The sequence below is a fragment of the Entelurus aequoreus genome, linkage group LG14 (genome assembly GCF_033978785.1).
Source record: "Entelurus aequoreus isolate RoL-2023_Sb linkage group LG14, RoL_Eaeq_v1.1, whole genome shotgun sequence".
NCBI classification, from domain to species: Eukaryota; Metazoa; Chordata; class Actinopteri; order Syngnathiformes; family Syngnathidae; genus Entelurus; species Entelurus aequoreus.
In genome coordinates this window covers 36,111,342-36,125,347 of record NC_084744.1, presented here as the reverse complement: position 1 = coordinate 36,125,347, position 14,006 = coordinate 36,111,342, and the positions used below count along the sequence as shown (strand labels likewise).

At 39.7% G+C, this 14,006-nt stretch overlaps 1 protein-coding gene across 3 annotated transcripts in view; it reads right to left on the bottom strand.

The window, feature by feature from the left end:
• brinp2 (bone morphogenetic protein/retinoic acid inducible neural-specific 2) overlaps positions 1 to 14,006 on the bottom strand; it is a 255,555-nt gene that overhangs the window by 199,109 nt on the left and 42,440 nt on the right. For all 3 annotated transcript variants that reach the window (XM_062069746.1, XM_062069745.1, XM_062069747.1), the window contains one exon: positions 5,762 to 6,220. In XM_062069746.1, the coding sequence (XP_061925730.1) occupies positions 5,762 to 6,153 (392 nt within the window). In that variant the 5' untranslated portion in view covers positions 6,154 to 6,220. The remainder of the gene's footprint in view (positions 1 to 5,761; positions 6,221 to 14,006) is intronic.

The following is a 14,006-nucleotide window of genomic DNA, read 5'->3' as shown; positions in this document are numbered from 1 at the left end:
AAAATATAACTATAGATGTCAACATTGTGTACGTGCTGAAAGATTCATTTATGATTGTTTATCAAAATATAACTATAGATGTCAACATTGTGTACGTGCTGAAAGATTCATTTATGATTGTTTATCAAAATATAACTATAGATGTCAACATTGTGTACGTGCTGAAAGATTCATTTATGATTGTTTATCAAAATATAACTTTATATGTCAACATTGTGTACGTGCTGAAAGATTCATTTATGATTGTTTATCAAAATATAACTATAGATGTCAACATTGTGTACGTGCTGAAAGATTTATTTATGATTGTTTATCAAAATATAACTATAGATGTCAACATTGTGTATGTGCTGAAAGATTCATTTATGATTGTTTATCAAAATATAACTATAGATGTCAACATTGTGTATGTGCTGAAAGATTAATTTATGATTGTTTATCGAAATATAACTATAGATGTCAACATTGTGTACGTGCTGACAGATTCATTTATGATTGTTTATCAAAATATAACTATAGATGTCAACATTGTGTACGTGCTGAAAGATTCATTTATGATTGTTTATCAAAATATAACTATAGATGTCAACTTTGTGTATGTGCTGAAAGATTTATTCATGATTGTTTATCAAAATATAACTATAAATGTCAACATTGTGTATGTGCTGAAAGATTCATTTATGATTGTTTATCAAAATATAACTATAAATGTCAACATTGTGTACGTGCTAAAAGATTCATTTATGATTGTTTATCAAAATATAACTATAGATGTCAATATTTTGTACGCGCTGAAAAATTCATTTATGATTGTTTATCAAAGCATAACTATAGATGTCAACATTGTGTATGTGCTGAAAGATTCATTTATGATTGTTTATCAAAATATAACTATAAATGTCAACATTGTGTACGTGCTGAAAGATTCATTCATGATTGTTTATCAAAATATAACTATAGATGTCAACATTGTGTACGCGCTGAAAAATTCATTTATGATTGTTTATCAACATATAACTATAGATGTCAACATTGTGTATGTGCTGAAAGATTCATTTATGATTGTTTATCAAAATATAACTATAAATGTCAACATTGTGTACGTGCTGAAAGATTCATTCATGATTGTTTATCAAAATATAACTATAGATGTCAACATTGTGTACGCGCTGAAAAATTCATTTATGATTGTTTATCAAAATATAACTATAGATGTCAACATTGTGTATGTGCTGAAAATTTCATTTATGATTGTTTATCAAAATAGAACTATAAATGTCAACATTGTGTACGTGCTGAAAGATTCATTAATGATTATTTATCAAAATATAACTATAGATGTCAACATTGTGTACGCGCTGAAAAATTCATTTATGATTGTTTATCAACATATAACTATAGATGTCAACATTGTGTATGTGCTGAAAGATTCATTTATGATTGTTTATCAAAATATAACTATAGATGTCAACATTGTGTACGTGCTGAAAGATTCATTTATGATTGTTTATCAAAATATAACTATAGATGTCAACATTGTGTACGTGCTGAAAGATTCATTTATGATTGTTTATCGAAATATAACTATAGATGTCAACATTGTGGACGTGCTGAAAGATTCATTTATGATTGTTTATCAAAATATAACTATAGATGTCAACATTGTGTATGTGCTGAAAGATTCATTCATGATTGTTTATCAAAATATAACTATAGATCTCAACATTGTGTATGTGCTGAAAATTTCATTTATGATTGTTTATCAAAATAGAACTATAAATGTCAACATTGTGTACGTGCTGAAAGATTCATTAATGATTATTTATCAAAATATAACTATAGATGTCAACATTGTGTACGCGCTGAAAAATTCATTTATGATTGTTTATCAACATATAACTATAGATGTCAACATTGTGTATGTGCTGAAAGATTCATTTATGATTGTTTATCAAAATATAACTATAAATGTCAACATTGTGTATGTGCTGAAAGATTCATTCATGATTGTTTATCAAAATATAACTATAGATGTCAACATTGTGTACGCGCTGAAAAATTCATTTATGATTGTTTATCAAAATATAACTATAGATGTCAACATTGTGTATGTGCTGAAAATTTCATTTATGATTGTTTATCAAAATAGAACTATAAATGTCAACATTGTGTACGTGCTGAAAGATTCATTAATGATTATTTATCAAAATATAACTATAGATGTCAACATTGTGTACGCGCTGAAAAATTCATTTATGATTGTTTATCAACATATAACTATAGATGTCAACATTGTGTATGTGCTGAAAGATTCATTTATGATTGTTTATCAAAATATAACTATAAATGTCAACATTGTGTACGTGCTGAAAGATTCATTCATGATTGTTTATCAAAATATAACTATAGATGTCAACATTGTGTACGCGCTGAAAAATTCATTTATGATTGTTTATCAAAATATAACTATAGATGTCAACATTGTGTAGGTGCTGAAAGATTCATTTATGATTGTTTATCAAAATATAATTATTGATGTCAACATTGTGTACGTGCTGAAAGATTCATTTGTGATTGTTTATCAAAATATAACAATAGATGTCAATATTGTGTACGTGCTGAAAGATTCATTTATGATTGTTTATCAAAATATAACTATAGATGTCAACATTGTGTATGTGCTGAAAGATTCATTCATGATTGTTTATCAAAATATAACTATAGATGTCAACATTGTGTATGTGCTGAAAGATTCAGTTATGATTGTTTATCAAAATATAACTATAGATGTCAACATTGTGTACGTGCTGAAAGATTCATTTATGATTGTTTATCAAAATATAACTATAGATGTCAACATTGTGTACGTGCTGAAAGATTCATTTATGATTGTTTATCAAAATATAACTATAGATGTCAACATTGTGTACGTGCTGAAAGATTCATTAATGATTGTTTATCAAAATATAACTATAGATGTCAACATTGTGTATGTGCTGAAAGATATATAGATTGACATCTATAGATTGACATCTATAGTTATATTTTGATAAACAATCATAAATGAATCTTTCAGCACGTACACAATGTTGACATCTATAGTTATATTGTGATAAACAATCATAAATGAATCTTTCAGCACATACACAATGTTGACATCTATAGTTATATTTTGATAAACAATCATAAATGAATCTTTCAGCACGTACACAATGTTGACATCTATAGTTATATTTTGATAAAAAATCATAAATGAATCTTTCAGCACGTACACAATGTTGACATCAATAGTTATATTTTGATAAACAATCACAAATTAATCTTTCAGCACATACATAATGTTGACATCTATAGTTATATTTTGATAAACAATCATAAATTAATCTTTCAGCACATACACAATGTTGACATTTATATTATTATGATTGTTTATCAAAATATAACTATAGATGTCAACATTGTGTATGTGCTGAAAGATTCATTTATGATTGTTTATCACAATATAACTATAGATGTCAACATTGTGTACGTGCTGAAAGATTCATTTATGATTGTTTATCAAAATATAACTATAGATGTCAACATTGTGTATGTGCTGAAAGATATATAGATTGACATCTATAGATTGACATCTATAGTTATATTTTGATAAACAATCATAAATGAATCTTTCAGCACGTACACAATGTTGACATCTATAGTTATATTGTGATAAACAATCATAAATGAATCTTTCAGCACATACACAATGTTGACATCTATAGTTATATTTTGATAAACAATCATAAATGAATCTTTCAGCACGTACACAATGTTGACATCTATAGTTATATTTTGATAAAAAATCATAAATGAATCTTTCGGCACGTACACAATGTTGACATCAATAGTTATATTTTGATAAACAATCACAAATTAATCTTTCAGCACATACACAATGTTGACATCTATAGTTATATTTTGATAAACAATCATAAATTAATCTTTCAGCACATACACAATGTTGACATCTATATTATTATGATTGTTAATCAAAATATAACTATAGATGTCAACATTGTGTAGGTGCTGAAAGATTCATTTATGATTGTTTATCAAAATATAACTATAGATGTCAACATTGTGTATGTGCTGAAAGATTCATTTATGATTGTTAATCAAAATATAACTATAAATGTCAACATTGTGTATGTGCTGAAAGAATCATTTATGATTGTTAATCAAAATATAACTATAAATGTCAACATTGTGTATGTGCTGAAAGATTAATTTATGATTTTTGTCTTTGGAAAAACTTAACCGTTTAAATGTTTGCTCACATTTGCTTTCTTTTATTTCCACTCAGCCAGTTGGTGCTTTACTGAACACTGGTAGCAAAAGTGTGTTTAAGAAATACAAATAATATTAAGATAATACTTCAATGGGAACTATTAAATGTTAAAAGTATACCAAACAAACCTTTAGCGAAGGGATCACTGCAAACGCATGCATTCTTCAACTCTGATCTCTTGGACTGGAGTGTGAGCTACTTTTCTTGTTGTCTTTGGTCAAATCTTCACTGTTCCTTTTTGATTACTTCTCGAAAAACTCTGATGAAACGTTTATCCCTTTAACGATTCGAACGATTGAGAAAGGCTAAATGGCGCCTGGTACCCATTGAGAACAGACGCTGGCTGGACCACCACGCATATTTCATGAGCCAGAGGTCTCTGAGCTTCTGAGGTCTTGTAAATCCAAGCAATAGATGACTGGATGAAAGTCATATTCGGGGATGGATGGTGAATCTGCATGATGCTGTAACTTTTGGTTCCAATGAGATTTATGAAGACGACTGCCTGAAGAAAACATTGATGATACTGATGGCAGTGGTTACATCCATCGATGGAAGGCATGTTTGGGGGTGGTGACATCATTTTTCTGCATGACAATGCATCTTGCTAAAGAAGTGTGAAATGTTTCCTTGAAGAAAGATGGTGAAAGATCTGAGGTGGAAGAAGAAGACAAGCCTGCAAAGCTGATGTGACAGGAGCAATCAGGGAAAGTTGGAGGCAGATTGAAGAAGAGAAGTGCTTGCCTTACAAACTGCAAGCTGGTGTTGTTTTCTCCTCACAATTGACTGATTCCATATTTTCACTCTGCTTGATCTAAAAATGAAACTGACTATTACCTTTTATTTTCTTGTTTTTTTAGTGTTTCCTAACGGCAGGAAGTTGCCTTTGAAATGACTAGACTTTGGTGTCTTGTCTGTTATTTGCTGTTTTGCACAACATGAAACAAGTAAATGAACAACCTCCAAATGTGCTGATTCATCATCTCTGCCAGGGCTTGTCAAGTACCATTACTAAAACACTTGAAATCTCACCGTCACGTGTCGGTAGGTGGAGAAGAAATGTTTCCTTCAGTCAGTTTATAGCAAAAAAAGGCGAGCTGTCATATTTGTATGAATATGAATACTATTATGAGGACATGACAATATATATCATTATTTAGTCTGCAGAGACTCGTTCTGCACGACTTTGAAGTATTGTTGCCTTAAAAAGGTTGGTCCGTGACAAATGAAAGATGTATGCTCTTGTATTATTTAGAGGTTTATTATCCGTAATGTGCGGAAGGTAAATCATTCATGAAGGTAAGTCCCTTGGGGAGAACTACCTGATGTAGCTTCAAACACTGACAAGAGAGCTTTTCATGTCTTTCTATAAAGTCGCCAGTAAAGAATCTTTCACCCTCGTCAGCACAGAAAGCCCCGCCCCCTGCTCACCTGTAAATCTTGTATCTGGTAGAAAATCCCTGCTGGAACCTCTCGGTGAACTCGGTGTACTCGGAGCATCGCTGGAAAGGTCCTTTTTCTGACAGCAGCCAGTCCAGCTGACCCCCACCAGGCCTGCTGCTGAATCCTGCTGATGAGCTGGAGGGAGACGAGGACGAGGACGAGGACGAGGACGAGGACGAGGACGAGGACGAGGGCGGGGACCCGTGGAGAGATTTGCCCGCATGTCCGCCGCTGACCACTTGCTCAGCTCGGATGGGCCAGAGCAGCCAAAACAAGATCCATGGCAACCATAGAAGCTTGAAGGAGGATGCTGAGCATCTAGCAGTGGAGGCGGAGCCTTGCAAGCATCCCTCTTTTCTCAGTGGCCAATGAATCGCCATGGTCCTGGTGGTGACGTACTAAGGCACCTAGGACCCGCATTTCTTCTGGCAGTTGCCTCCCAGTGGCCTAAAACAAATACAGACAAGAACTTCATTAAGTATTTGAATATTTTTATGTACTTTTATTTTGTGTTTGTTGAGTTATTACGGTTGTCCATGCAGCGGTTTTGTGTGAGTGAATGCCTTGACAAGTTTGTAAACAATCCAGCATGGAAGGTCCTAGGAACCTACGAATGCCTTGGCAAGTTTGTAAACAATCCAGCATGGAAGGTCCTAGGAACCTACGAATGCCTTGGCAAGTTTGTAAACCATCCAGCATGGAAGGTCCTAGGAACCTACGAATGCCTTGACGAGTTTGTAAACCACCAAGCATGGAAGGTCCTAGGAACCTACGAATGCCTTGGCAAGTTTGTAAACCATCCAGCACGGAAGGTCCTAGGAGCCTACGAATGCCTTGACACGTTTGTAAACCATCCAGCATGGAAGGTCCTAAGAATCTACGAATGCCTTGACAAATTTGTAAACCATCCAGCATGGAAGGTCCTAAGAATCTACGAATGCCTTGACAAATTTGTAAACCATCCAGCATGGAAGGTCCTAAGAATCTACGAATGCCTTGACGAGTTTGTAAACCACCAAGCATGGAAGGTCCTAGGAACCTACGAATGCCTTGGCAAGTTTGTAAACCATCCAGCATGGAAGGTCCTAGGAACCTACGAATGCCTTGACAAGTTTGTAAACCATCCAGCATGGAAGGTCCTAAGAATCTACGAATGCCTTGACAAATTTGTAAACCATCCAGCATGGAAGGTCCTAAGAATCTACGAAGGCCTTGACAAGTTTGTAAACCATCCAGCATGGAAGGTCCTAAGAATCTACGAAGGCCTTGACAAGTTTGTAAACCATCCAGCATGGAAGGTCCTAAGAATCTACGAAGGCCTTTACAAGTTTGTAAACCATCCAGCATGGAAGGTCGTAGGAACCTACGAATGCCTTGACAAGTTTGTAAACCATCCAGCATGGAAGGTCCTAGGAACCTACGAATGCCTTGACACGTTTGTAAACCATCCAGCATGGAAGGTCCTAAGAATCTACGAATGCCTTGACAAGTTTGTAAACCATCCAGCATGGAAGGTCCTACGAACCTACGAATGCCTTGACAAGTTTGTAAACCATCCAGCATGGAAGGTCCTAGGAACCTACGAATGCCTTGGCAAGTTTGTAAACCATCCAGCATGGAAGGTCCTAGGAACCTACGAATGCTTTGACACGTTTTTAAACCATCCAGCATGGAAGGTCCTAAGAATCTACGAATGCATTGACCAGTTTGTAAACCATCCAGCATGGAAGGTCCTAGGAACCTACGAATGCCTTGACAAGTTTGTAAACCATCCAGCATGGAAGGTCCTAGGAACCTACGAATGCCTTGACAAGTTTGTAAACCATCCAGTATGGAAGGTCCTAAGAATCTACGAATGCATTGACCCGTTTGTAAACCATCCAGCATGGAAGGTCCTAAGTACCTACGAATGATAGTAGTCATCACAATCACAGTTTTGTTGTTATAGTGCTGATAGTAGTCACTACTTCACATCACAATCACAGTTTTGTTGTCATAGTGCTGATAGTAGTCACTACTTCACATCACAATCACAGTTTTGTTGTCATAGTGCTGATAGTAGTCACTACTTCACATCACAATCACAGTTTTGTTGTCATAGTGTTGATAGGAGTCACTACTCTACATCACAATCACAGTTTTGTTGTCATAGTGCTGATAGTAGTCACTACTCTACATCATAATCACAGTTTTGTTGTCATAGTGCTGATAGTAGTCACTACGCTACATCACAATCACAGTTTTGTTGTCATAGTGCTGATAGTAGTCACTACTTCACATCACAATCACAGTTTTGTTTTTGACATAGTGCTGATAGTAGTGACCTCTCTACATCACAATCACAGTTTTGTTGTCATAGTACTGATAGTAGTCACTACTCTACATCACAATCACAATCACAGTTTTGTTGTCATAGTGCTGATAGTAGTCACTACTCTACATCACAATCACAGTTTTGTTGTCATAGTGCTGATAGTAGTCACTACTCTACATCACAATCACAGTTTTGTTGTCATAGTACTGATAGTAGTCACTACTCTACATCACAATCACAGTTTTGTTGTCATAGTGCTGATAGTAGTCACTACTCTACATCACAATCACAGTTTTGTTGTCATAGTGCTGATAGTAGTCACTACTCTACATCACAATCACAGTTTTGTTGTCATAGTGCTGATAGTAGTCACTACTCTACATCACAATCACAGTTTTGTTGTCTTAGTACTGATAGTAGTCACTACTCTACATCACGATCCCAGTTTTAGAATAGAATAGAATAGAATAGAATAGAATAGAATAGAAAGTACTTTATTGATCCCTGGGGGAAATTCAGCACCACAGTTCGCTCACAATAGACAATAATAATAATAAAATAATAATAAATAATATAATATATAATATATTATATATTATATATATAATATAGGAATAATATAAATATATTCTGCATATACTCTACATTTAAGTGCAGTCAAGGAACATATGCATTATACAGTCTGATGGCTGTCGGTATGAAGGACCTCCTGTGTCGTTCCGTGTTGCATTTGGGAGTCTGAGCCTTCCACTGAACGTGGTCATTCTCTCCGCAAGGTCCGAGTGTAGTGGGTGGGAGGTGTTGTCCATAATGTGAGTGTAGTGGGTGGGAGGTGCTGTCCATAATGTGAGTGTATTGGGTGGGAGGTGCTGTCCATAATGTGAGTGTAGTGGGTGGGAGGTGTTGTCCATAATGTGAGTGTAGTGGGTGGGAGGTGTTGTCCATAATGTGAGTGTAGTGGGTGGGAGGTGTTGTCCATAATGTGAGTGTAGTGGGTGGGAGGTGTTGTCCATAATGTGAGTGTAGTGGGTGGGAGGTGTTGTCCATAATGTGAGTGTAGTGGGTGGGAGGTGTTGTCCATAATGGCTAGGAGTTTTGCTAGACTTCTCCTCTCTGACACCACCGCCAGAGAGTCTAGCTCCACTCCCACCACGTTACTGGCCTTCTCTACCAACTTGTCCAGTCTGTTTGCGTCCCTCGCTCTCAGCCCGCTGCCCCAGCAGGCCGCGGCGTACAAGAAGGCGCCCGCCACCACCGACTCGTAGAACATCTTCAACATCTTTGTACAGACTTTGAAGGATCCTAGCCTCCTGAGGAAGTAGAGGCGGCACTGTCCCTTTTTGTAGAGGACCTCAGCGTGTTATGACCCATTCAGCTTGTTGTCCATGTGTACTCCCAGGTATTTATAATCCTCAACCATATCCACATCGACCCCCCTGATGGAAACAGGGGTCGCCGGAGTACTCCTCCTCCTTCCCAGGTCCACAACCAGCTCCTTGGTCTTCGTCACATTTAGCTGGAGGTGGTTCTTTCCACACCATGTGACAAAGTCCTCCACCAGTGCCCTGTATTCCTCATCATCACCATCCTCAATACACCCCACTATTGCAGAGTCATCAGAAAACTTCTGAATGTGGCAGGACTCTGAGTGATAATGGAAATCGGTGGTGTAGATGGTGAAGAGGAAGGGGGAGAGGACTGTGCCCTGCGGGGCCCCGGTGTTGCTGACCAGCCTGTTAGACACACAGTCCTGCAGTCGCACGTACTGTGGTCTGTCAGTCAGGTAATCAACAACCAAGGACACGAAGGGGGCCTCCACCTGCATCGTCTCCAACTTCACACCCAGTAGCCCAGGCCGTATGGTATCGAAAGCACTGGAGAAGTCAAAAAACATGACCCTCACACTGCTCGCAGGCTTGTTTAGGTGGGTGTGGGCTCGGTTCAGCAGGTAGATGACTGCGTCCTCCACTCCCAGTCGGGGCTGGTAGGCGAATTGGAGTGGGTCCAGGTGGGGCTTGACTGTAGGGCGCCGTTGTTCCAGGACCAACCTCTCCATGGTCTTCATGATATGGGAGGTTAGAGCCACCGGCCTGTAGTCCTTTGATGTGCTGGGTCGCATGCACTTGGGGATGGGGACCACGCATGAGGTTTTCCACAGTGTGGGGACTTTCTGCAGCCTAAGGCTCATGTTGAAGATGTGCTGGAGCACACCACACAGCTGTGGGGTGCAGGCTTTGAGGACCCTGGGGCTCACACCATCAGGACTCGCGGCCTTGCCTGTTTGTAGCTTATTAAGCTGTGCATTCACCTGTTCTGCAGACAGACACACTGGGGGGGTCTCAGGTTGTTGGGGGAGGGGGAGTCATCAAGCTGAGGGTGAGGTGTTAAATGGGGGGAGGTAGTCATTGGAGTTGGGGGGCTGTGAGGAGGGGAGGGGGGGATGGATTGGTTCATTAAAGTTGTCAGGGGGCCGGCTGGCATGTCTTGGGGGGGAGGGCAGGAGCTTGTCGGAGTCACTGTGTCAAACCTGTTAAAGAACTGGTTTAGTTCATTGGCCCTCTCTTTGTCTCTGTCCACCTCCCTACCCCCCGACGGTTTGAGGCTGGTGATGGTCTGCATACCTCTCCAAACCGCCTTCATGTTGTTGTCCTTCAGCTTCCCTTAAAGCTTCCTCTTGTAGTTCTCCTTGGCCTCCCTGAGTTTGGTCTTCAGCAGCCCCTGAACTCTTTTCACCTCCTCCCTGTTAGCAGTATTGAATGCTCTCTTCTTGTCATTCAGTAGGGCTTTGATGTCCTTGGTCACCCACGGCTTGTTGTTTGGGTAGCAGGTGACCGTCCTTGATGGGACATTTGAGTCAACACAGAAGTTGATATAGTCTGTGATGCACTCTGTGAGCCCGTCAATGTCCTCTAAATGAGGCTCCATGAGCACCTGCCAGTCAGTTACCTCAAAACAGCCCTGTAGTGTCTCTTGGTCCTCTTCTGACCACCTAATCACTGTTTTTTTGGTCACAGGCTGTCTTTTGACCAGAGGCACATAACAGGGGTTGAGGTAAACAAGGTTGTCTGACCGGCCCAGCTCTGGTAGTGGTAAGGAGCTATACACATCCTTGATGTTTGCGTACAGCAGGTGCAGGATCTTATTTCCTCTAGTGTGGCAGCTGACATACTGAGTGAAGTTGGGTAGTGATTTGTCCATAGTAACATGGTTAAAATCTCCCGAGATGAGGATGAGATCTTTCGGGTCCTTGGTCTGGCTATCGAGCTGTGGATGACGTCACTGGCAGCTGCAGCATTAGCAGAGGGGGGGATGTATACTGCCATCACGATAACATGCGGAATCTCCCTGGGCAAATAATATGGTCTGAGTCCTACAGCTAACATCTCTATATTCGGTTCACAGTGGCGCTCTTTTATTGTGATATGACCAGAATGACAATATTTCTTATTAATAAACAAAGCAAGCCCCCCTCCTTTCCGCTTGCTGTTGGTTCGGTCCCGGTCAGCGCGCACCGTTTGAACGTTACTATCCGGAACATCGTCGTGCAGCCATGTCTCAGTAAAACACATTAGGCTACACTCACAATATTCTTTCTGACTAGCGGCAAGCACCGACAACTCATCCATTTTATTTGCCAGAGACCGCATGTTACCCATGACGACGGAAGGAAGATATGGTTTATATCTCCTTCTCTCCCTCCTCGCTTCAGCCCTCTTCTGTCTCGAGCGTCTCCCTTTCCCTCGACAGCCACGAGCACCTCCATAAGTCCTTTTTAGCTCCTCCGGGATCTGGTTAGTTAGCGCCGGGTCCGTTAGCTGGATGCTAATAACTGGTGTCGCTAACAACTGTTCCCTGGTGTAGATAAAAGAGCCTTGTTCTTTTGTTGTCATAGTGCTGATAGTAGTCACTACTCTACATCACAATCACAGTTTTGTTGTCATAGTGCTGATAGTAGTCACTACTCTACATCATAATCCCAGTTTTGTTGTCATAGTACTTATAGTAGTCACTACTCTACATCATAATCCCAGTTTTGTTGTCATAGTACTGATAGTAGTGAATACTTTAAATCACCATCACAGTTTTGTTGTCATAGTGCTGATAGTAGTCACTACTCTACATCACACTCACAGTGTTGTTGTCATAGTGCTGATAGTAGTCAACACTCTACATTGAAATAATTTTTTTGTTGTCATAGTGCTGGTAGTAGTCACTACTCTACATCACAATCACAGTTTTGTTGTCATAGTGCTGATAGTAGTCACTATTTTAATGTTCAACAACTATCTGATTAATCATCTTATGAAATGAAGTTGATGATAAGAAGTAGATGAAATGAAGTTGGTAAAATGAAGTTGATAAAATGAAGTTGATGTTGGCTTCCTCCCACCTCCAAAGACATGCACCTGGGGATAGGCTCCTCCCACCTCCAAAGACATGCACCTGGGGATAGGCCCCTCCGACCTCCAAAGACATGCACCTGGGTATAGGCCCTTCCCACCTCCAAAGACATGCACCTGGGGATAGGCCCCTCCCACCTCCAAAGACATGCACCTGGGTATAGGCCCCTCCCACCTCCAAAGACATGCACCTGGGTATAGGCCCCTCCCACCTCCAAAGACATGCACCTGGGGATAGGCCCCTCCCACCTCCAAAGACATGCACCTGGGGATAGGCCCCTCCCACCTCCAAAGACATGTACCTGGGGATAGGCCCCTCCCACCTCCAAAGACATGCACCTGGGTATAGGCCCCTCCCACCTCCAAAGACATGCACCTGGGGATAGGCCCCTCCCACCTCCAAAGACATGCACCTGGGGATAGGCCCCTTCCAGCTCCAAAGACATGCACCTGGGGATAGGCTCCGCCCACGTCCAAAGACATGCACCTGGGGATAGGCCCCTCCCACCTCCAAAGACATGCACCTGGGGATAGGCCCCTTCCACCTCCAAAGACATGCACCTGGGGATAGGCTCCGCCCACATCCAAAGACATGCACCTGGGGATAGGCCCCTCCCACCTCCAAAGACATGCACCTGTGGATAGGTTGATTGGCAACACTAAATGGTCCCTAGTGTGTGAATGTGAGTGTGAATGTTGTCTGTCTATCTGTGTTGGCCCTGTGATGAGGTGGCGACTTGTCCAGGGTGTACACCGCCTTCCGCCCGATTGTAGCTGAGATAGGCTCCAGCGACCCCGAAGGGAATAAGCGGTAGAAATGGATGGATGAATGAGTACATTTTTAGTCTACTTTATACCTGCATTATCCTTTCCATCCTTCCCTTTCCAGCCTTTGTAACTGAGCTACTGTGTGGAACAATGTCCCTTGTGGATCAATAAAGTTAGTCTAAGTCTAAGTGTAAGTATGTAGAACAAAGATGTCATACAATCACAATGACTAATCAACCTTTGCTCTGTTCATGTCTGAAAGTGCAAGATGGAGGTGAGAAATAGTTTCCAATCAATACTAATACATTCTATTACTTCTAAACGTCAATACTAATACATTCTATTACTTCTAAACGTCAATACTAATACATTTTACTACTTCTAAACGTCAATACTAATACATTCTACTATTTCTAAACGCACTCAACGCTTATTGATGTTGTACTTGTTTTTCTAAGAGCATTTAATGGAGCGTGACTTGACAATATAGGTCAACACCATCCATACATGGACTTCTCTCATTAACAACACAACAGTGTGTACTTCTATGTCCAGTGTGCACTTGTATGTACAGTGTGTACTTCTAGATTCTGATATACACGACACTTATCCCTGATACGCCAAAACACTTATCCCTGATATACACAACACTTATCCCTGATATACACAACACTTATTTCTGATATAAACGACACTTATCCCTGATATACACAACACTTATCCCTGATACACAAAACACTTATCCCTAATA